Below are 25,590 nucleotides of genomic sequence, written 5' to 3'. Positions count from 1 at the left end.
CCCCAACTCTATCTGATTTCAGTCAAGACATTCTACTGCTTGTCCTGGTCGATGGGTTCGACTTTGGTCAAGGATCGCTCTCCAACTGGCTCCGCTCAGTCTCCATTTGTTGCAACAGTCCCTTCCCGACTGCTTCACTCCGCCTACCTTTCTTTCTTTGCACCTCCTCTCGCTATGGATGGACGCCTGGCTGCCGTCCTCTCCGGCGTCCCCACATTGGCTTGGGCGCTGCCTCCCGCCATGCTCCGCTGGTAGCTTAGGGCACGTGCACCGTGCAGCCCTCACTCTTAATTCCTACTTGGCGTGAACCTCAGGGGCGTCCCCTGTGATGATGTCACGCTGCCCGGATATTTAAAGCCTACGATGTTTGCTAGCCTTTGAGTTAGCAAGGGGGTATTCTTACAGATGGGATTCGCTCTCCGTATCCAGCTACTCTGCCTTTCCAATCTTCCATTGGACTCAACGCTAACGGGGTACCCGCTCCTCGGGGGCCTCACTTGCTTCTCAGGTCGCTATCAGGAAACCGGTACTCACTCCTCGATGGCCCATGTTCCCTGACTCACTGCCTGCTCCTACCTTCTCTTCTGCCTGGAAGGATTCGATATCTTCAACACCATCTTCACCTCAGAGCTGTTCCCTGGAACCAGGTACTTGCTCCTTGAGGGCCTGCCTCTGTTCCAGGCCTAGTGTCATCTCCTACGTGGTACCGCTGTGTGAGTACATTACCTTCAAGCCTCTCTGCTCTCAGGGATCAGGTACTCACTCCTCGAGGGCCTGCTCTCCCTGTCCTGGGGTTCTCCATACTGGGGCTTTGTGCATATTCCACTGAACTCATTCTCAGTTCCTTCCACTACAGCACTGCTACCGGAGGAGTCGCTGTTCCAGCACCTGAGGGATACTAGCCCAGCTGGGCTACTTCTGCTGCTTACTACTGCCACCTCTGGTGGCTTCATCACATTATCTAATAAAAGATCAATCTCTGTGTTTGTGTGTCCTAAGCTGAGCCTGACCTGTGGCCCCTCACGAGACTTCCCCCCGTGGGCGTGATCAGCTGCCACAGTGTCCAAGGGTCCACTCAAACCTCACTAATTATAACACCATTTCAAGGTAAGACTGTTAGTTTCTTCCATTGGATTCACAAAAATCATAACAGTTTGCCGAGGCCATGGATCCAGTAGATCTAACAGCCTTACAAGCCATTCCTGGCCTGGCAACCTGGGTACAGCAACAGCAAGGAGTTCTGGATCAAGTAACAGGGGTTCTTGAAAGACTTGTGACCCGAATGGATGCACTTGCCATAGCCACCCCAGCATAGAGTCCTCCCAATTTATCCACTAGTGCAGTTCTTCGACTATCACCTCCTCCTTGTTTCAACGGGGATCCTTGACAATGCAGAGGGATTTATCAACCAGTGTAAAATACATTTTTTACTTCGGGCACCACTATTTCCCCACTGACAAAACAAAGGTTACTTTCATCCTTCCTTTACTGGAGGGTTTAGCTCTAGGCTGGGCATCCCCACTATGGGAATGAGATGATCCTTTATTGGACAATTTGGGCCAGTTTCTTCAAGACTTTCGGTTTGTTTTCGATGAGCCATGACATTCGGTCTCTGCAGCATCTGACCTATTACAAATTCATCAGGGCTCTTGCTCCGTTGGAGAATATGCTGTTCAGTTTCGGACGTTACCTGCTGAACTTCAATGGGGAGAGGGATAATCTTATAGCCATTTTCCACCAAGGATTATCAGAATCTATAAAGGATGAGTTGGCCGGACGAGAACCGCCAGAGGCTTTAGAAGAATTAATCCAGTTGGCAATTCGCCTGGACCTTCGCTTTCAGGAAAGGTCTCGAGAGAGAGCATCCCTTCGCTGTTCAGTTTAATTAGCATCTACATTTCAATGCCCGGTTCTCCCTATCAAACCTCAAGAATCGTGGGTCCTTCTCAGAGGAACCTATGCAAATAGAGTCAGAATCTTGCCTGAATGATGACAGCGACATTGGCAACAATCTCTGCTTGTACTGTGCGGGAGTTGGCCAATGTGGCTTCCTGTCCCTTGAAACCGGGAAACTCTCGGACCTAGGGTTGGGTAGGAGAGGCCACCCTGAATCATTTGGCTTCCTCTCCGCAAATTCTGTCAGTCTTTCCATGAATAAGAACCAGATACAAATCTTCAAGCCTTCCTAGATGTGGGGGTGGCCGGAAACATCATTGAAGAAAGTATTGTATAGCAGTACCAAATTCCCACGGAACCTCTGAGAGTTGCTCTTATGGTATCTTCGGTTTCAGGGGAACCCTTGGCGGAAAGGATCTCCAGAATCACAATACCTCTGACTATGACCTTTTACATCAAGAAAGTATCTATCTATATGTGCTACCTTCTGAGGTCAATCACATAATTTTGGGAATACCGTGGTTAATGTTACACCGACCTCACATTGACCTTTGTCACGCGCGGCTTCTGTGACACTGCGGCGGCTGTGCGCCGCTGAAGGGACGATTTTAAAGGCCCCTTGAACGTCCCCCTCCGATGACATCAGATGCTGAAGATGCCCGGCTATAACCATTGTCGGGGTCGGAGAGTCCGCCGCAGCCCCGGGAAGGCCGCCGGGTCTGCTCTCTCCTCTCTGCCTCAAAGGGAAGTCGCTGAAGGGCCGATTTTAAAGGCTCCTTGAAAGTCCCCCTCTGATGACATCAGATGCTGAAGATGCCCGGCTGTAACCATTGTTGGGGCCGGAGAGTCCGCTGCTCCCCCGGGAAGGCCGCCGGGTCTGCTCTCACCTCTCCTCCTCTCTGCCTCAAATGTATTTGTTTTTAATTCTGATCTTCAATAACCACAGCCTGCCCTTTACTACTATTCTTTTAGTCTTCCTCTTTTCATTTATTTAAAGAATAATATTCAAAGCTATTTACACACATAAAACTGGGCTTTGCATGCATAAAGGGGTATAGTAAAATAGCCTAGGGTTCTGTGTGCATAAAATTATGAAATTAACATGAACAGCAGAGAGGCATTCCGGGGTGGAGTTGGAACTTATGCATATATATTTTGATTTTTAAAAGCATGCACATAAGTTACGGTCACCAAAGAACAGGCTGAATTTTACAAGAAATATTACCAAAGTATTTAGATTGTAATGGAAGTATCTGTTTTTTTCCCCCCAGTGAGAGTAGGAGCAGAAACTGAGTGCCTCTTGAGAGATTTATATAATTTATATTTTTATTGTACTATATGCAGTGTACTTTTATACACTACTTTCGTTTTTTGTTTTTTTTTAAGGAAGTTGTTATACAAAACAGAGTGAATATTTTCAAAGTGAACCTATATGCTTAAGTTTGCTTTGAGAATATTGGGTAAACGCTGCATGTACAAGGCACAGCACACTTTATTGCTATGCAGACAGTATAATTACCCTCCCAAAGATAATTTTATGCCTTGATTTTTTTTTTTTTTTTTTGAGTGGGCAGTGTGTCTTTGCTTCTAATTACTCTTACCACCTTCACTTTGTTTCTCCTAGTAATTTGGTCTGTCCTTCTTTGTGTATTTACATTTTTCAAATGCTAGTGAATTTTTCAACTATTTCTTTGCTGAATCAAAGTGGACTATATTCAGGTGGATTTGAATATATAACAGTACTAATTGACAAACATAATCCATAGGGCTGAAAAAACCCTAAGGTGCCAGATCTAAAACATGGAGTCTGGTGCCTGCTCAAGCAAAGAAACCGCCCAGGGAAAGGGTGCTGCTGCTGCTACTGCCAGGTGGAGGGTAAAAGAACCACTGCTATGCTCCCAGGTCAAGAAGAAGCTGGAAAAGAGAATAAACTAGGGAATGGGGATGCAGATAGAGGGCATAAGCTGGTGAGGAGGGTGCAGCTAGAGGGAGGAAAGAAGCTGCAGCAGGGTGAGCAGCTGGAAGAAAAACAAAAAAGTTGCAAGTAGGAGAGAGACCAAGGAAAAGTAATAAGCAAAATGATCAACTAAATCAACTGGCTTCTAAAAATTAAACAAACTAAACAGCCTCAATGCGGTCCAAGAAGCCAACATACAACCACAAGGAAGGACAAAGCATATACCAAAATCAGAGGCGAATAGTAAGTGAGAGATCCGGCTTGGAGGAATTGCACCTCAAAGATAAGTTCCCCCTGATGCAGGTACTTGAAACATAAGCTGATGTCAGGGCAGTTTGCTTACTCGCATGGGTCAAATCTGGTTATATTTGTTTGAAAGTAAAGGTCTACACTTATACCTTTTGTGAATTGGTTTTTACATGCAACGAAAAAATTATTTGAAAAATAAGCTTTAGAAATATTGGTGAATGATCGAGAGGACCAGGGTACCTCTAGTATGTACAGGTCTTGCACTGTTTTTCCGGGCTTACTGACACCCAATAAGTAATATCATTTCTTATTAAGTACTGATCACCTATTATTTTGGTATATGCTTTTTCCTTCCTTGTGGTTGTTCTAAAATTTCATGGCAGGCATAGGCAATCTAAAAGTGAGATTCTGACCTAAATTATTTGGACCAATATTCCTGAGATTTTAAAATCAGTCTATCTTTATGAAACATACAGTTGTATATCCTTTTCCCTGCAAATAAACATTTATTATTCCTGAAATAACTAATTTTGGAATATCAATTTCTTATTGGAAGGACTTGCATGACAATGCTATGCAAGGGCATTTTGATATGTACAACTCATTTTCTTTAAACACGATCCCCTTTTACAAAAAAAAAATCCAAAGTTAAATAAAATACCAGAAATAAGTTTACTATTAAATTTTATACAATTCTGGAAAGAGTATGGTGAATGAGGTTCCGTATCATTTCTATCACAGATAGAGAGGTAAATAGATGAGACCTTCAGGGACATAGTAGCCAAGTCCCAACTTCAGTCTAGCAGTCTTGCTGTTGCCTTGGAGGAGGAGGATAGTCTCCTGATCGGAGAGCATCAACATGGCATAGCAGAAAATGGTCCTGCAGCAAAGACCTGCACTACAGGTGGTGCATTGTCCTCTTGCACAGAGTATGTCTCTCCCAGGGCTACTGCCTAGGAGGAAAGGGTTAGGTCGGCTGTCATAGTTGGTGATTGGATTATTAGGAATGCTTAATATATAATTTCTCTGCCATGTTTAGTCCCCTCAGAGTGTATACCTTGTAATGTTTGATTTTGTGCTTATAATATGGTTATTCCCCGCTTGTACCTCCTCTCCCAGGTACTGTTCCTTTTATCTCTTTCCATCTGGCTTTCCTTCTTTCTGCCACTCGTTTCTCCTCTCTTCTCCACTGCTCCTCTCCTCCCTGTTTTTTATATTTTCCTCCTTTTCAGTTATATTGTAAACCGGCATGATGTACCCACGAATGTCGGTATAAAAAGTTAACAAAAAATAAAATAAATAGAGAGCTGGGAGGCTGGTGGGCATGAAGATCACCAGGTAACATGCCTACCTGGTGCGAAGGTGGCGGACCTCATGCATCACCTAGATAGGATTTTAGACAGTGCTGGGGAGGAGCCGGCTCTTGTGGTACATGTGGGCACCAAATACAAAGGAAAATGTGGAAAGGAGGTTCTGAAAGCCAAATTTAGGATCTTAAGTAGAAAGCTGAAAACCAAAACCTCCAGGGTAGCATTCTCTGAAATGCTCCCTGTTCCCCACACAGGTTCCCAGAGGCAAATGGAGCTCCGGAGTCTCAATGCATGCAAAAAAGAGGAATTCAGTTTTGTATGGAATTGAGGAACTGTTTGCAAAAGGGGAGTCTTTTCTGAAGGGATGGGCTCCTTCCTTAACCAGGATAGAACCAGGCTGCTGGCGCTAACCTTTAAAAGAAGAAAGAGAAGCTTTTAAACTAAATCAAAGGGAAAGCCAACAGTCACTCAGCAGCACATGGCTCAGAGGGAGCATTGGAGTTAGGGCATCCCAACAGAGGTGCCTTTTATAAAAAAAAAAGTAGTCCATGTGCTTATAATTAAAGACTCATCTGAGCTAAAAGATTCCAACTTATCCCCTGTCAACTGAAAAGCAGAATGATAATTCAAACAAAAAACAATCTGAAATGTTTGTATGCTAATGCCAGAAGTCTAAGAAGTAAGATGGGAGAATCAGAGTGTACAACAGTGAATAATGACAGAATGAATTGGCATCTCAGAGACATGGTGGAAGGAGGACAACCAATGGGACAGTGCTATACAAGGATACAAATTATATTGCAATGATAGAGAGAAGCAACTTGGTGGCAGGGTGGCGCTTTATGCCCAAGATGGCATAGAGACCAACAGGATAAAGATTCTGCAAGAGACTAAATGCACGAATCTGTACGGGTAGAAATGCTTTGTGTGTTGGGGAAGAGTATAGTGATAGTATACTACCATCCACCTAGCAAAAATGATGAGACGGACAGTGAAATGCTAAGAGAAAATAGGGAAGTTAACCAAATTAGTAGCGCAGTAATAATGGGAGATTTCAATTACCCCAATACTGACTGGGGAAGTGTAACATAAGGACATGCTAGAGAGATAAAGCTCCTGGATGGAATAGTTTTATGGAGCAATTGGTTTAGGAACCAAGAGAGGGCGCAATTTTATATCTAATTCTCAGTGGAACACAGGATTTGGTGAGAGAGGTAACGGTGGTGGGGTCGCTTGGCAATAGTGATCATAATATGATCAAATTTGAATTAAATGACTGGAAGGGGAACAGGAAGTAAATCCATGGCTCTAGCACTAAACTTTCAAAAGGCAAACTTTAATAAAATGAGAAAACCAGTTAAAAGAAAACAAAAAAAACAAAACAAAGATGCAGCTACAAAGGTTAAGAGTGTGCAACATTCGTGGACATTGTTAAAAAAATACCATCTTAGAAGCGCAGTCCAGATTTATTCCACACACTGTCAAAGGAAGGGCAAACATTTGCCAGAATGGTTAAAAAGTGAGGAGAGAGAGGCTATTTTAGCCAAAAGATCTTCCTTCAAAAATTGGAAGAAGGATCCATCTGAAGTAAACAGGATAAAGCATAAGCACTAGCAAGTTAAATGTAAGAAACTGATAAGACAGGCTAAAAGAGAATTTGAAAAGTTGGCCACAGAGGCAAAAACTCATAATAAAAACTTTAAAAAATATATCCAAAGCAGAAAGCCTGAGAGGGAGTCGGCTGGACCATTAGATGATCGAGGGGTTAAAGCACTTAGGGATGATAAGGCCATTGCAGAAAAAGACCAAATGAATTCTTTGCTTCTGTGTTTACTGAAGAGGATGATGGGGAGATACCCATTCCGAAGACAGTTTAAGGGTGACGATTCATATGAACTGAGTCAAATCACGGTGAAACTGGAAGATGTGGTAGGCCAGATTGACAAACTGAAGTATAGTAAATCACCTGGACCGGATGGTATACACCCCAGGGTTCTGAAAGAACTAAAAAATGAATTTTCAGACCTATTATAATTAATTTGTAACCTATCATTAAAATCATCCATTGTACCTCGATGGTGGCCAATGTAACCCCGATATTTAAAAAGGGCTCCAGGTGTGATCCGGGCAACTATAGATCTGTGAGCCTGACTTCAGTGATGGGAAAAATTGTGGAAACTGTTATAAAGAACAAAATCACAGAACATTTAGATAGACATGGTTTAATGGGACACAACCAGCATGGATTTACCCAAAGGAAGTCTTGCCTCATAAATCTCCTACATTTTTTTTTGAAGGGGTGAATAAACATGGGGAAAAAGTTGAACCGGTAGATGTGGTGTATTTGAAATTTCAGAAGACTTTTGAAAAGGTCCCTCATGAGAGGCTTCTAAGAAAGCTAAAGAGTCATGGTATAGGAGGCGCTGTCCTTTTGTAGACTGCAAACTGGTTAAAAGATAGGAAACCAAGAGTAGGATTGAATGGTCTGTTTTTGCAGTGATAAAAAGGTAAACAATGGAGTGCCTCAGGGATCTGTATTTGGACCAGTGCTTTTTAAGATGTTTATAAATAATCTGGAAAGGGGTACGACAAAGTGAGGTGATCAAATTTGCGGATGACAAAATCATAGGAACATATAGAAACAGAAATGACGGCAGAAGACCAAATGGTCCATCCAGTCTGCCCAGCAAGCTTTCACTTTTTTTTCTCCCCATACTTATCTGTTACTCTTGTCCCTTGTGACTTTTTTTGTTTTATTTCCCTTCCACCCCCACCATCAATGTAGTTAGCAGTGCTGGAGCTTCATCTAAGTGAAGTATGTAGCTAATTGTTTAAGGGCAGTAACCGCCGTCATAGCAAGCTACTCCCATGCATGTTTATCCAACCTGTGCAACTCAGTCGTTGTTGGTTGTTGTCCGAATATAAATCATCTTTTCAACATTCCCCCTGCTATTGAAGCAGAGAACTAAGCTGGATATCATTGAAAGTGAGGAATCAGTTGATAAGTGTATAATGGCAAGATGGAACACAATTGCTATTTCACAATTTCAGATTCTGTACACTTGATGTTTCACATGTTATGAGGACTATGTACAGGCTGTTATTATTTGCCAATAAAAGTTATAAATTAAAAAAAAAAAAAAAAAAAAAGAAAGCGAGGAATCAGGATATTTTGGTTTGGGGTAGTAACCGCCGTATCAAGCAAGCTATTCCCCTGCTTTTTGTGGATGCAAATCCTTTTTTTTTTTCACATTTCCTCTTGCCGTTGAAGCATACAGCAATGTTGGAGTCGCATTAACTGTGTGTATGTTTATTGAATTAGGATATTTATCTCCAGGTCATTCCCGCAAGCCACCCCCATGCCTCTTCATTTCATTCACATCCTCTAGACTTTATGGATCCACGGTGTTTATCCCACGCCTCTTTGAAATCCTTCACAGTTTTGGTCTTCACCACTTCCTCCGGAAGGGCATTCCAGGCATCCACCACCCTCTCCGTAAAGAAATACTTACTGACATTAGTTCTGAGTCTTCCTCCCTGGAGTTTTAAATCGTGACCCCTGGTTCTGCTGATTTTTTTGCAATGGAAAAGTTTTGTCGTTGTCTTTGGATCATTAAAACCTTTCAAGTATCTGAAAGTCTGTATCATATCACCTCTGCACCTCCTTTCCTCCAGGATGTACATATTTAGATTCTTCAATCTCCCCTCATAAGTCATTTGATGAAGACCCTCCACCTTTTTGGTCGCCCTTCTCTGTACCACCTCCATCCTGTCTCTGTCCCTACAGAGATACGGTCTCCAGAACTGAACACAGTACCACAGGTGAGGCCTCACCAAAGACCTGTACAAGGGGATAATCACATGCCTTTTCTTGCTCGATATTCCTCTCTCTATGCAGCCCAGCATTCTTCTGGCTTTAGCTATTGCTTTGTCACATTGTTTCGCCAACTTCAGATCATTAGACACTATCACCCCCAGGTCTCTCTCCTGCTCCGTGCACATCAGCCCTTCTGCCCCCATCGAATACAGTTCTTTCAGATTTCCACACCCCATATGCATGACTCTGCACTTCTTGGCGTTGAATATCAGCTGCCATATCTTCGACCACTCTTCCAGTTTCCTTAAATCCCGTCTCAAGTGGATTGTGATAAATTGCAGGAGGACCTTATGATACTGGAAGATTGGGCTTCCAAATAGCAGATGAAATTTAATGTGGACAAGTGCAAGTAATACATATAGGGAAAAATAACCCTTGCTGTAGTTACACAATGTTAGGTTCTGTCTTAGGCATTAGCACCCAGGAAAGATCTAGGCATCATAGTGGTTAATACATTGAAATTGATTCAGTGTGCTGTGGCAGTCAAAAAAGTAAATGGGATGTTAGGAATTATTAGGAAGGTCATGGCAAATAAACTGTGGCTGTCGTAATGTCTCTATATCGTTTCATGGTGAGACCACACCTTAAGTGTGCAATTCTGGTTGCCACTTTCTCCAGTGCATATCATAGGTCCACTGGAGAAAGTGCAGAGAAGGGCAACCAAAATAAGGGACATGGAATGACATCCCTTTGAAGAAAGGCTAAAGAGTTTAGGGCTGTTCAGTTTGGAGAAGAGATGACTGAGGGTGAATATGATAAACGCCTACAAAATCACAAAAATGCTTGAACAGGTTAATTTAATCGGTTATTTACTCTCTCAGATAATAGAAGGACTAGGGGGCACTCCATGAAGTTAGCAAGTAGCTCATTTAAAACAAATTGAAGAAAATTCTTTTTCACTCAGCGCAGTGTTCAGCTCTGTAATTTATTGCCAGAGGATATGGTTACGGCAGTTAGCGTAACTGGTTTAAAAAAGGTTAGGATAAGTTCCTAGAGGAAAAATCCATAAACTGCTATTAATCAGTAAGGAATAGTAGCTTGAGATCTATTTAATATTTGGGTACATGCCAGGAACTTGTGTCTTGGATTGGTCACTGTTGGAAAGAGGATGCTGGGCTTGATGGACCCTTGGTTTGACCCAATATGACATATCTTATACTCTTATTGTATAAATGTATTATAGATAATAATACTTGTTGCATAATTCATGTGGACAACTTCAGCCATGTAAGACTGTTTAAGAAATCTATTTGTTTCAGCTGATCAATTTTATTCAACTGTGGGTTTAACAGCTGAAAAAGAACATAATATAGCTCTACATTTCTGTTTGAAACAAGCCCTAGAAGTTTTTGCTCCAATGAGATATATTGTAAAAAAACCTGTGCTTTTATTCAAAACTTCAACAATTCAACTTCAATTAATTCAATATGAGAAGGTACTAGAATGGTTAATAATGACTGTTTTGTAGTAAATCTTTTTAACCTTGTTTTTTAAAAAAATATAAAATGGAGCAGCAAGCTAATAGTTGTTTGGAAAAGGTATGCATAAGTTTAATGAACCACTATGTGATGCTATTAAAAATGAGAACTTTAAACTTGAAACTGTCTACTTATGATGGATTCTTCTATCAGATTATTTCAAAATACCACCATGTAATGCCGAAGATAGCTCGAGCCTAGGATATGTTATAGACAATGAGACCTCATATATTTTGGCGAGGCTTTTGATGCATTTGCGTATGCCCTCAACGCCTTGAATGATATTGTGCGGTGATAATATTTTGTTACACCGTATCAAAATGTTATAATCATTGGTCTCTTTGTCAAGATTTGTTGATAGTTCCTTGCATCAAGGTTACAATATAATGACATGTAATGAGAAAAATAAACACTTATCGTAGCGAAATAGGCAGATGTGCAGCAGGGATAGAGTTCTGGCGTTGGCCCGACACGGCTCGTGTTTCTGGGGAACCTTCTTCAGGGGCCTCCGATTGCCAGTGTTATTCCCAAGTCTGCCGTCTCGTTCTGCTACTGGGCTGCAGCGATATTCGGGCAGCCCGAATATTGGGAATAACACTGGCAATCGGAGGCCCCTGAAGAAGGTTCCCCAGAAACACGAGCCGTGTCGGGCCAACGCCAGAACTCTATCCCTGCTGCACATCTGCCTATTTCGCTACGATAAGTGTTTATTTTTCTCATTACATGTCATTATATTGTAACCTTGATGCAAGGAACTATCAACAAATCTTGACAAAGAGACCAATGATTATAACATTTTGATACGGTGTAACAAAATATTATCACCGCACAATATCATTCAAGGCGTTGAGGGCATACGCAAATGCATCAAAAGCCTCGCCAAAATATATGAGGTCTCATTGTCTATAACATATCCTAGGCTCGAGCTATCTTCGGCATTACATGGTGGTATTTTGAAATAATCCATTAAAAATGAGAAAGCAGATAAAATAGAAAAAGCTATTTTAAAAGTCCAGTACATATAAAGTATCCTAAAGAAAAAAAAAAGTATAACATGTCTTACCCCTTGACATTTTTCCTGAATGATTTTCCCTTCTGCCTCCCATTGGGGTCGTCCATCTGTTAAGAGAAATTGTAGACGTACACATAATTCAATTACATGCCTAAACTTTAAGAGTTTCTTCATGGGTAACATTTCAGTGAGTCCTTTTCCGTATGAAAAAGTTTACAGCTTCTAGATCTACTTTATGTCTCGTTGGGCTGTTGACCAATGCCAACAGCTTTCAAATTATTATACTGATTGTCACCGTATCATCTGAACAGCAAGTAAATACCATAAATTTGTAAAATCAGTAAATACCATAAATTTGTAAATTTGTTCTGTTAATGTCCTATCGACTTTTCACTGCTCCCAGTTGTGTATTTCCCTGTTTTATTGTAACTGCAACGTTTTTCGTTCCGCACCTGATAGTGTTCTTATTGTATCTTCTTTTTACACCCCCTTTGTTAATTGTAAACCGGCATGATGTGATACCTTTCGCGAATGCCAGTATATAAAAAAACACAAAATAAATAAGTAATTCAAATTTCTAGGGAACAGTTTATCAAACTATTTAAATGTTAATTTTTTTAATTAATTAATTAACATCTATTTGAGCTGACATTTTGCATAATCAGAACACAATTTTCAAAACATTTTACCTGTGTCAACTGTCTGCAAATTGCCCTCATTCATTACAGCTAAAACTTAGTCACATTGAGAGAAGGCATTCCTGGGGATTGCTGGTAAAGGAAAAATAAACATGTAGATGGCATTTTTAAATATACGAGGCCGATGAAAAAAGCTAAGGGGTCGATTTTAAATGGAGCTCATTCATAGATGCGTCGATTTTATAACATGCACACGTTAAAAAAAACCTGATGGCCACACGGGTGTGTGTGTGTCAAATTTTACCCAAATACGCACGGCAATGCAATCAGGCCTAACATTCCTTTCCCTTCCCCTATCCACCCCAACCGTTACCTAGCTACTCCAATTTTTTTTTCTACGTACTGCTCCTCTGAAGCAGAAGCAAGTTATATGCTCTGGCTAGCTGCCGGCGTGCTGTCCTAGCCTGCTCCCGCCCCTCCCCGCCCACACCCTGCCCCCGGCCCGCCACCCTGGAGAGGCTCGGCACTTGTGTGCTTAGCGGGGTTTACGCACGTGGCCAGATCCACTTTAAAATGCACACGGCGCGCACAAGGCCTAGCCACACACATAAACCCCGTATTTTACATGTGCAGGCCTTTGAAAATTTGGGCATAAGCGTTACAATTGTGCGCTGAAATACAGTGCACAGTTTCTTAATACATCGGCTAATTTTTATTTTTTTTTTTTAACTCTCAGTGCAGTAAGCTAATAGTATGCTAATGCATCAAGAGTTAAAAATATGGACAAACCAAAAAACATGGGCTTGAAAACATTAGGGGTGAATTTTAAAAGCCCAACACGACAAAGACAGGATATTTGTACAGAAGTTGGGCCGGCGTGCAACGCGGAATTTTTTTTTTAAAGGCACCCATGTATCTCCTGGTACGCACATAAAAGGTTTCTCCTGAAAAAGGGGCGGAGCATGGGTATTCCAGGATTTATGAATGAAACCAGTGCGTAAATACTTACACGCACAAGTGCGAGCTGGGGTTCCCTACTGCTATGGATGGCGCCTAAGTCCTAAAACAAAAATAGCTGGGCTAGTCAGCAGGCTTTTAAGGGTAGGGGCTAACAGGCCCTTACCTGGACGAATTGGGTTTGGAATTGGGGAAACTGGTTATTGCGACAGTATGCGTCCACTAAAACCCCCCCACTTAAGTGGTAGAGGCGGCATGTGTGCGCTTCCATATAAAATTGTGTGCACATTTATGCGTGTACAGCCCAGCACACATATATGCACAAATGTTATAAAATGGCAGTGTCCTTTGGCACAAGCTGTATACGCGTATACATGTGCGCCTGCACGCCGGTATCGAAGTTAACATCCCTGCGCAAAGCCAAATATGTTTCAATGATTGTTCCACTAACATTTGCATCCAATTGGAAAGCATCCCAGCAGTTTCCTATTGGGGTAAGACACCAACGCCATGTTTCTTGTAATGGAACAAGGAAACGATTTTCCAAATGGATAGGTAATTGAGTTCTAGTGGTATGTAGTACAAATTTTAAAGAAAAGGAGAGACTAATGCCAATCCAAAAGCAAATGATGTATAATGATTAGTCTCTTTAAGCCAATCTCGAATATGGCATAGATTCGCTGCCATGTTATAAAGTTTCAAATTAGGTAAACTCAAAGCTTCCTTGCCCCAAGGCCTCAAACTGAAGTAAAGAGATATGGTATCTATTACCCCGCCAGAGAAATTTCTTCAATTCCTTAGAAAAAAGAACCAGTGTGGAATACTCATATAAATTGTAACTAGCCCCAAAACAGAGCAATTGGGTCAGTGCTATCTTAAATAGATGAATCCTACCAACAAGAGAGAGATTTAAAGGTGTCCAGGCCCTAAAGTGATTTTAATAGATTCCAATAAACGATGCACATATCATGAAGATTTTCCAAATCATTTGTCAGTCAAATACCCAAGTATTTAATAGTGATGTTTGCCCATTTAAGAGGAAAATCCCCTATCCACAAATTAGGCTGCTAATTTCCAATGGTGAGAGCTTCAGGTTTATCTATATTTAGCTTAAACCTCACTAAAGCTCCATACTGTTGAAATTCACTTAACAACTCCGTTAAAGTAGTAGCAGGTTCAAGCACATGTAACAATAAATCATCACCAATAATCAAATACCCTTATCACACACATCCCAAACACTCCTAGATGCACTAACCACCCTCAGCTTCTCACAGAATGTTAAAGACCCAACCCATAAAGCAGGCCACACCTTAGACCTGATCTTCAAAAACGAAAAATTCCTGAATAACTGTTCTGTATCCTGTCTCCCAATTCCTTGATCTGACCACTACCTATTACAAGGTCAGACAGCTCTACAATCAAAAAGACACCATCAAAACCTGCTTCAATTTCAGACCACCTTTTCTCCTGGAACTGCTACAACAAGAACTCACACAACAATTAAACAGAAACCTTAACAATATCAATACCGCATCAACTCTAAACTGGTTCAGATCCTTCCTCCACAACTAAGCGTTCCAGGTTAAAAATTAACAATTCTAAATCAGAATTAACACCACTAGAAACCGGAATGCCACAAGGATCAGCACTATCTGCAATACTATTCAACATCTACCTTCTCCCATTATGCCAACTCCTATCTAGCCTCGACATCACTTACTTTATATATGCCATGACATACAACTCATCATACCAATAACAGACACAATTGAGAACACATTCAACCTTGCAGCCTCATACCTAAACATAAAAAATCTCCTAAACCAATTGAAACTCTGCCTCAACATGAACAAAACAGAATGTATTCTCCTCCAAAGAAAAACTACAATAACTAACACACACAACACCATTCAAATTGAAAATACTAACATCAAACCCAGCAACAAAGTGAAGGACCTTGGAATCTGGATAGACACATAACTAAACCTCAAAAAACATGTATCTGTAAAGATCAAAGAAGGCTTCTACAAATTACTAATACTAAAACGATTAAAACCACTACTAAATCATAATGATTTCAGAACTATCCTACAATCCCAAATCCTGACAAGCCTAGACTATTGTAACTCCCTGATGTTAGGCCTACCCAAAGCAACAACACGACCACTCCAAGTCCTACAAAACATGGCAGCCAGAGTCCTTGCCAGTAATAAAAGAACAGACCACATCACTCCTGTCTTAAAATCACTGCACTGGCTCCCCATTGACAAAAGAATTGAATTCAAAGCACTATCCATGCTACACAAAACCATATATGGGAAAGAAATCAAATGGCTAAACGACGTAATACACACACACATACCACAACGAAACACAAGATCGGCAAACAAAGCATTACTAGAAATTCCCTCAGTTACAGCAGCCAAACTCACTACAATTCGTGAAAGAGCATTCTCAACGGCTGGCCCAACCCTCTGGAATAAACTCCCGGAAAACATATTACTACAGAGTGATACAAAAGTCTTCAGAAAACTCTTCAAAACTTGGCTATTCCAACAAGCCTACAGAGAGGGCATTGGATAAGAAAAAATGAGCACAGTTATTGCCCAACACACGCACATCCACCAATCGCAGAATCACACCAAACCTACACTGTATATAGTACATCAACGAACTTTATTCAATCCACTACCAACTACCCTTTGTAATCTCCCTTTACTTCTTAAATGTAACCCCACTACACAGATCATAAACTGTAATCATATATACTTTTATGTCATACACATGTTAAACGTTAAAGGGCAAATTTTCAAAGGGTTACGCGCATAACCCCGAAAACCTGCTCCTGCGCGCGCCAAGCCTAATTTGCATAGGCTCGGCGACGCGCGCAAGCCCTGGGATGCATGTATGTCCCAGGGCTTGAAAAAAAGAGGCAGGGCATGGGCGGTCCGTGGCGGGGCAGGGGCGTGGCCAGAGGCTTCCGAAGGCCTGCTAGGCTGGGGGATCATGCGCCGGCACTTGGCCGGCGCGCGCAACCTACACCTGCCCGGAAGCAGGTGCAACTTAAATAATAAAGGTAGGGAGGGGGATTTAGGTAGGGCTGGGGGGCAGGTTAGATAGGGGAAGGGAGGGGAAGGTGCGGGAAGGTGCGGGAGCGGCCTCAGAGGGAATGGGGAAAGCCATCAGGGCTCCCCTTGGGCTCGGCACGCGCAAGGTGCACAAGTGTGCACCCCCTTGCACGCAACGACTCTGGATTTTATAACATGCGCACGGCTGCACGCGCATGTTAGAAAATCGGGCGTATGTTAGAAAATCTAGCCCTCTATGTATTGTTGTTTCACCTGCATAACGTTATATGTATCGTTGTTTCTGCTGTAAACCGTTGTGAAGGCCAGTTCCAAACAACGGTATAAAAAACCCCACAAATCAAATAAATAAATAAAGCAGCAAATGCTGAAACTTTAAATAGTTGAGATTCAATACATATGTCTAGTATCTAGGGATTATTGACTAGTGCTCGTAATAATGGATCAAGGCGATAAAAAATAGTGGGGACAAGGGGCATTCCTGCCAGGTACCTCAGAGTGCAAACTCAGTACACAATTCCCCATGACTGAAAACTCTCGCTTTGGGATTATTATAGAGGGTATGAAGAAATCTCAAGAACTGGCCTTCAAAGTCACAGCAGCTTAAGAACTTGAATAAAAAGGTTAATCGAATGCATCTAGACTGTAACCCATTTCTCGAGACATGATCTATAGATGCCAATACCTTTCTTACATTTAATACCAGGATTCACCCCTTAATAAAAGCCTACTTGTTCAATTCTCAGGAGGGAGTCCAAAAAAGAGGCTAATCGGTCGGCCACTATTTTAGCAAAAAACCGGTGTGATATGTATTCTATACAGGAACATCGGTATATAAAAATTAAAAATAAATATCATAATTTAACAATGAAATTTGTCTGTAAGAACTTGGAGATGTAGGGGTCTCTTCCCAGTTTAGGAAGTACTATAAAAATGGCTTTATTTGAACCAGATGGCATTTCTTCAACATCAAGAAGAGTCTCAAAACTTGCCTCAGAGAAAGACAAATCTCATTAATCAATAGTTTATAGAACACTCCAGGCAGACCATTAGGAACGGGAGACAAATAATTTTAAGACTGTTTAACAGTATCCTAAGCTTCTTGAAATTGTAAAGGAGAATTTAGAGCCTAAAATAGTGGCAACTCCATTTTAGGAGTTACCACCCAGCAAAAAGGTCTGGGCGTCATAGTTTATCTTACATTGAAATAGTCAGCTCAGTGTACTGTGGTGGTCAAAAAGAAGTCAGAATGTTGGGAATTATGTCGTAATGCTTATCGCTCACTGGTTAGACCGACCTTGAATACTGTATGCAATTCTGGTTGCTGTACCTCAAAAAAGATATGGTTGCACTGGAAAAAGTATAGAGAAGGGCGACCAAACTAAAAAAGGGCATGGAATGACTCCCCATTGAGGAAAGGATAGAGAGGTTAGGGCTGTTCAGCTTGGAGAAGAGATGGCTGAGGGGGGATATAATAGAGGTCTACAAAATCATGAAAGGACTGTAACAGCTAAGTGTGAAAAGGTTATTTATTCTTATTTATTTATTTATTTAAACTCTCTTCTATACCGTCGTTAAGCCAGTAGCCATCACAACGGTTCACAATGATGCACCTAAAATAAAACACATTTAAGCAACATTAATTTAACAACTAACAGGTGCCTGTAAGATACGGTACATAGTTTCATAATAGATATTAATTGGTAAGTGAGGTAGTTTATGCTTAGTTTTATCAGTAACAGCTTGAAAGTATATTAGAGTCTACATGTTATTCATTACTGTTTGAAAAAAGTAAAACATACTCAAATTGAGTAGGTGGAGCGTGTTGATGTTCAAACTCATCGCTTTCTATGTATCCCCGGATTCTATTCTCCATTCTCTTTGTGATATGCTTGTTCAAATAGCCATGCTTTTAGGCTTTTTCTGAATAGTTTAATGTCTCTTTGCAATCTGATTTCTGAGGGCATGGTATTCCATAATATAGGTCCTGCTAAGGATAGGGCTCTCTCCCTTACTTGGGTTAGTCTTTTGGATAATAAAGGACTAAGGGGCACTCCATGAACTTAGCAAGTAGCACATCGAAAACTAATCAGAGAAATTTTTGTTCACTCAATGCACAATTAAACTCTAAAATTCGTTGCCAGAGGATGTGGTTAAGGCAGCGGTTAAGACAGCTACTGTAGCTGGATTTAGAAACGGGTTGGATAAGCTCCTGGAGAAGTCATAAACTACTATTAATTAATAGAAAATAGCCACTGATTGTTGCCAGTATTAGTAGCTTGGGATTTATTTAATGTTTGGGTACTTGTGACTTGGATTTGCTACTGTTGGAGTCAGGACACTGGGCTTGATGGACCCTTGGTCTGAACCAGTATGGCATATCTTATGATGGTAGAGAAAGACTCCAAATAACCTTTCAAGGCAGATGGACTGCCAGGCGCAGCTGTATAACGGTCTTGATAAAAAATGTCATTTCTTTAGTGGAATGTACCAGTGTACCTGATTTATTCTTCAAACATGAAATATAGCTGTTACGTTTTGCTTTACTAATCCATACCACTTACTTTATTCATTATCGTGCCTTGCTGTTAACCGTAGTGATGGTTATCTAACTTAACGACGGTATAGAAGAGCTTTTAAATAAATAAGTAAATTAGTTTAGTTTATTGGTTTTTATATACCGACACATCAGACAAGCCTTCACCGGTTCACACATGATAAATAAATACATGATAAATAAATACTAAGATTGCCATCATGCGCCCTGCTTTGTTGCCATAAAGAACAAATCTAAGTTTACATTATAAACAACTTTTTTTGTTTTTTGATGTATAAGAGTATTTAACTTCATTCAAGTGGCCATGTATTGTGTTCTATTAATAGTCATCGGTATTTTATTCTAAATAAGCTAATCGCTCAGCAATTGGTGTTACAGTCTCAAAATATCTTGTGCTAAAAACTTCTTCCTATGAGCTGTGTTAGCTATCATTTCCCCTCGTAATACAGCTTTAGCTGTTTCCCAATATAGTAAGGGGTCTGGTTGATATGACTTATTAAAGTTGTCAAATTCCTTCCATTTTGCCACTAAAACTTCTCGGAACTGCTCAACCCCATATAGATAAGGGTAGATAGTAAAAATTGTCCAATCTAGATTGAGAGTTGTGTGCTCAGGAAATGTAAGTAAAACCTCAATCCATGGGATGTAAATTGTTTCATACATCTATTAAATTTAAAGTTGTAAATAGATAGGGAATACCCTTATTATGATGAGCAAATCCTAAAGGCTTAGTGGGAAAAGTATCCAGATAAGAGTCGGAGACTAGGTTAAAACCTCCTCCCAATATTTATTTATAAAATTTATAGATCACTTTCCAGATGACAATAAGGTTTTCCAAAGCAATGTCCACCAAAACAAAATTCAAGTTAAAAAAAAATTAAAATGTGCCATATAATATACTAAAAAAAAAAAAAAAAAAAAATCTAACAAAACAAAAATTCACTTTTTTTTTTTTTTTTACTGCTGGCCTTAAGTTGTTTCTTATAACAACATTATAGGTATATGAGATAAAGCATAAAGAGATTTATTATCTTAAAAAAACTATTGCCCAAATTTTAAAAGCCCAGCACGAGTAAAAAAAATAAGGGGATGCACGTGTGGCCAGGCCTTGCGCACACTGAGCATATTTTAAAAACGGCCCGATATGTACTGAAGTGCCAGACTCAATCAAAGGGGCAGGCCAGGGGATCGGATATGGGCGGGGCAGAGGCTGGCTGGGACAGTAGCCATTAGGCCCTGTCCTGGGGAAGCGAGCGCCAGCAACCAGCCGGTGCGTAGAACTTACTTCATCTATTCAAAATTTTTAAGATCATTACTCTAGGCACTGAATTATTTTGCCTCACTTGCCCTAGGTGATATGCATGCTTGACTCTCAAAGGATCATGTGTGGGAGATAGGCCCAGTTTCCATGGTAGCCATGATTCCAAAAGTGGTAGCAGCTCCCAATCCATAACAGACTCTAGAACTCACACCAATCTGATAAAAGGGGGCAGGGCATTTAATATGCAATCAAATAACTTCTTCCCTATTCTTAATTGACTCATGCTGGTAATTATATCTATTGGCACTAGACATCTTATTTCGCACAAAGCCCCTGCTTTTTGGTATCCTTGCATATCTTCCTCTATCTTGCACTATCGGAATAAAAGTTGTCATTAACATTCTAAAAACACAATATTTCATAAAGTGCAGACCTGACATTTTGGGGTGACTTTCACAATTATGATAATCATCCAATAATTCAAATCATATAGCAAAAATCACTCACCAAGAATATATTAGAAATCCTGGTCCTTAGCCCCACTGGCTCATGAAGGGTCACACACAGCTGGCAAGCCCATCGGCAACGGGGCTTTTTAATGAGCAAGCAGGCCCATCACATGGTCAGGTCTGGCAGGCCCTGGGAGACTGCACTCACTTCTCAGTAGCAGATAGCAACAATCTCAGGTAAAGTGCAAATGCTGCCATAAAGTGCTTTGCGCAGGTACAGTCACAGGCAAAGGGGGCTTTTTATAGAAACATAGAAACATAGAAATGACGGCAGAAGAAGACCAAATGGCCCATCCAGTCTGCCCAGCAAGCTTCCCTCATTTCTTCTCCCATACTTATCTGTTTCTCTTAGCTCTTGGTTCTAATTCCCTTCCACCCCCGCCATTAATGTAGAGAGCGGTGGAGGAGCTGCATCCAAGTGAAATATCTAGCTTGATTAGTTAGAGGTAGTAGGAGTAGTAACCGCCGCAATAAGCAAGCTACACCCATGCTTATTTGTTTTTACCCAGATTATGTTATACAGCCCTTATTGGTTGTTTATCTTCTCCCCTGCTGTTGAAGCAGAGAGCTATGCTGGATATGCATCGAAAGTGAAGTATCAGGCACATTTGGTTTGGGGTAGTAACCGCCGTGACAAGCCAGCTACTCCCCGCTTTGTGAGTGTGAATCCTTTTTTCTTCTCCCCTGCCGTTGAAGTTATGCTGGATATGCGTGAAGTATCAGTTTTTCTTTTCCCCTGCCGTTGAAGCAGAGAGCTATGCTGGAAATTCGTGATGTATCAGTCTTTCTCCGATGCCGTTGAAGTAGAGAGCCATGCTGGATATGCGTCGAGAGTGAAGTATCAGGTACATTTGGTTTGGGGTAGTAACCGCCGATGTTGACAATTTCAGAGCTATCAGATACTGTTTTTATCTCCACCACTGGGAGGATGTTCCACACATCCACCATTCTCTCTGTAAAGAAATATTTCATAAGATTACTTGAGTCTACTCTTGAGTCTTCAAAAGACAATGTGCATGGAAGTCAGATGCATGAACCCAAGATCTTTCTTCGGGCAATACCTGTTGAAATGTACCAAGTATTGTACTCTTTTATGGGACACTAAAGTGCAGAATCTCCTCAACCTCAAATTCAGACTAGCCATCAATTAGAACTGGCTCTGAAGGAGGCCCTTGCCTGTTGAAAGGATTTGGCATGGCTGGCTGCAAAAAGGAAACTTGAAATGAGGATGGTATCTTAAGAGTGTTGCGAAACTGAAGGCATATGATTACAGCGTTGATTTTTCTAAATAACGGCATATGGCCCTATTTATTTGGGGCCGAGCTTAGCATATGGGAGCTTTGGATGTTGATTACAGAGCTCCAGACCTTATCGCCGACTTGAAACTGGGGTTGATGTCTATGATGATGGTAAGCAAATTTCTTCTGCTGGGTCTTGGTTTTCTCCAAATTATTTCATACCTGTACCCAGGTTTTCTGTAAGTGTCACACCAAGTCACTGGCTGCAAAAATCTCAATAGCCAGAGAAGCAAGAGATAAACAAATAGGGTGTTAGCAATAGACTGAAGAATGAAGAAATCCCCATAGATCTGTTAACATGATTACTGTGAGAAAATTCAGTCCAAAGGAGCAATCTGGCCCAATCATCATAATGAGTAGAGTCAAAACATTTAAGCAACTTCTCAAGGCCTTGGTTGACCATCTCCATAAGAGGATGGTTGTCAAACCCGAAGGAATAAAGGGGTTTATTTCAAAATATAAACACAAGACAGCTCCTGACTTAGGCACTACAGGTAAATCAAAGGTAAATAACAGGTAAGAATAAGGATTATTCAGTCCAGGTCTCTACACTGTAGAATCCTTCCAGAAAACAGCAAAATACAAATGTTCACAGACTTATTTCTCTTCACAAAATCAGATTAATACACAGCTTGTAAAGAACTCATGGGTTTCCTCCATGATCCCACACCCTTTCTTGTCTACTGTGCCATCGGAGTTCTGGGAACACTTGAGAGATGTCCCTGAAGACCAATCCAAATCCTCAGGGGTGAAACTATATAGTAGACTATGTCTAAGCCATTCTATGGGCAAAACCCTTGCCTTGAATTGGGCAGAGAATATGCCTTCTTTCCTGAGAATGGCATCCTGATGAAAATTTCAAATTGATACCCAAATCTTTACAAGAGGCCCTCCAAAATCTGGAAATTGAGGACCTCGATCTGATATGATAGTAGTTGGGATTTCTTGTAAACAGACCATCTCCCTAATGAAGATGATGGCCAGTTGAGGGGCTAAAGACAGCTTTTGGGAAAAATGGTCCGCTAACAAGATGGCAGTACAGTCAGTGGAAATTGGAAGGTCCATGGTGAAGCCTATGGAGAGGGGAGCCCAATATACAAAAGGAATCCGGGAGCAGTTGCAAGTCACCTAAAAGTTTAGCACAAGGGAAAGTGGTTCTAGCACATACAGGATAGACTATAAGTCTTATAATCCTTGAACAGGGAAGGCCACCTAAAAATCCTGGAAATCAGTTCAAAAGTTTTTTTAATCACTGGAGGTCTAGTGAGTTTGGAATCATGCCTCAATTTGAAAACAACTGGGAAGCAAGCATCAGGAACAAAAGTACACCCGAAATGAACCCCTATGGGAGGATCCTGGACTGAAGATACCAAATTAATTTTCTCTACCAAATCACTCTTGACTGTGCGACGATCCTGGAGGCTGGTATAACGGGGCCTTTATCACAAGGAACAGGGATCTCCTCAGAGGAAAACTGTCACGATAGCACATTGGCCTTAACACAGGGCAATAGGAGAAACTGGAAATGGGCCAAGAACATGGCCCACCAGGCTTGCCGAGAATTCAAACATCTCACAACCTCAATATAAAGTAGATTTTGTGATCTGTAAGGATGGTAACTGGAAAAGGTATCTCCACTCTTCCAAGGCTCATTTAATGCAAGTAGTTCTCAGTTTTCCACATCATAGCTGTGTTCCTCAGGAGAGAACTTTCAGGAAAGGTAACATGAGTGAAACTAAGAATCTGAATCAAGTCTTTGAAACCAAACAGCACCTGCGTAAAACCTCAGTGGCATCTATATCTAAGTTGAAAGGCTTAGCAGGATTAGGGTGACACAGAATGGGAGTTGATGCAGTTGCTTCGGTTCTTCAAAGGTCCACAGAGCTTGGGGATTCCAAGACATTCTTGGTGTGCTCATACGTGTAATGGTAGTAAGTGGAGCCACTACCTTGGAGAACTTTTGAATGAAGCACTGATAACAGTTAGTAAAACCCAGAAAATATTGGGAGTACCCCGAGACCCAAAAGTATCAGTTATGACTATTGTCATCCGTAAGCTTGCCCAGAAAAGAGGAGCCTAGTTCTAGGGGAGTCAAATCTAGACCACTCATAACAGACTTTCACCTAGGCCAGCCACCTTTCCTTTGAGTTAGTACATAAGTACATGAGATTTTCCATACTGAATCAGACCAAAGGTCTATCAATGCCCTGTATCCTGTTGCCAACAGTGGCCAATCCAGGTTACAAGCATCTGGCAGGATCCCCATGAAGGAGATCAGGCAGGAATGCTGTAGGAAGAATCTGGAAATGAAGAAGTCTTCTACACAAGGAACAGATCCAGAGTACAAAGACCGAAAAGTAGGACTAAACTCAGGCAACTGTCTAATGAAACTGCCTCAGTATAAATACAAATCTATACAGGAAACGAGATACATTTGAGGGTAGGGGGAGCAAGTGGAACTGGGCTGGGAGGACTGGATAGATAGTCCAAGCACCTCACAATGCCACCTGCAGGCCGGAGAAGAATTCAGAGAAGGATCCTAACATATCTTGCAAAAAATATTTGCAAATGTTAACCAGATCTGGGTGATTCAGCCATCTTGCCTTATATAAGGGCTTACATAAGAAACAGGTAAGTCACCTTCAGTTGATTCAGAATATGGCAGATCAGATTTTTTTTTGAAGTTGGGGTTCATTTAATGCCTGTGTTAGAAGAATTGCATTGGCTATTTTTAGAATTTTAAATGTATCATAATATTTAAAGCTCTTTTTTAAGAAGCTGCCCTATTATGTGCCAGGGTGAGCATTACGCTCTGCACAGGATATGCTTCTGTGGCAAATAAAACTTATGCAAACCTTGTTGCATTATGGTCCAGAACTGTGGAATTCAGACCTGGCCACTACAACTGATTAGGGATTATATACTATTTAGAAAACATTGTTAAAGCTTCGCTATTCCCAGAGGCTTTTATATAAACGAAGTAATTTTCAAAGAGTTATGTGAGAGTTGCATATATAAAATTACAATGTACCGTATGTGGCATATTTGCTATTTCAGAAAGCTCAACAGTATATGTGTACTTGCAGTGTTGCATGTGAATCTGAACAGGGGAGGTTTGGGGGCCTTCTGGGGCAGAGTTCAGAAGTACTCATGAAAGCTATTTTGTAAACAATAGGCGTACATACATTTCCAAATCTGGGAGTAACAGGAAATAGATCTACTTTATGGAATCTGCCAGGTACTTGTGACATGGATTGGCCACTGTCAGACATATGATGCTGGGCTCGACGGACCTTGGTTTGACCCAGCATAGCAATTCTTATGTAATTTAACATTGCTAATTGACTCGCAAAATTCAAGTGTTTTATTTGACTGTGGTTTTGGGGTGTGAGGTCTGGGTGAAATGTAAGAGATACTGATGCAATGTATGTGCACAAGTATTTTCAGAAGCGGAGTACGCACATACTTTATAAAATACTTGCTTCCATATTTAATTTTTGAT

At 41.1% G+C, this 25,590-nt stretch overlaps 1 protein-coding gene across 2 annotated transcripts in view; it reads right to left on the bottom strand.

Annotated features, from left to right (window-relative positions):
- NFATC3 (nuclear factor of activated T cells 3) overlaps positions 1-25,590 on the bottom strand; it is a 248,749-nt gene that overhangs the window by 58,665 nt on the left and 164,494 nt on the right. For both annotated transcript variants that reach the window (XM_029608593.1, XM_029608592.1), the window contains exon 7: positions 11,831-11,886. In XM_029608593.1, coding sequence (XP_029464453.1) covers positions 11,831-11,886 — 56 coding nt within the window. The remainder of the gene's footprint in view (positions 1-11,830; positions 11,887-25,590) is intronic.

This window comes from Rhinatrema bivittatum, chromosome 7, assembly GCF_901001135.1.
Source record: "Rhinatrema bivittatum chromosome 7, aRhiBiv1.1, whole genome shotgun sequence".
Classification (NCBI taxonomy): domain Eukaryota; kingdom Metazoa; phylum Chordata; class Amphibia; order Gymnophiona; family Rhinatrematidae; genus Rhinatrema; species Rhinatrema bivittatum.
Note: the sequence above shows the minus strand (reverse complement) of the source record. Positions and strands in the feature narration are given on the sequence as shown.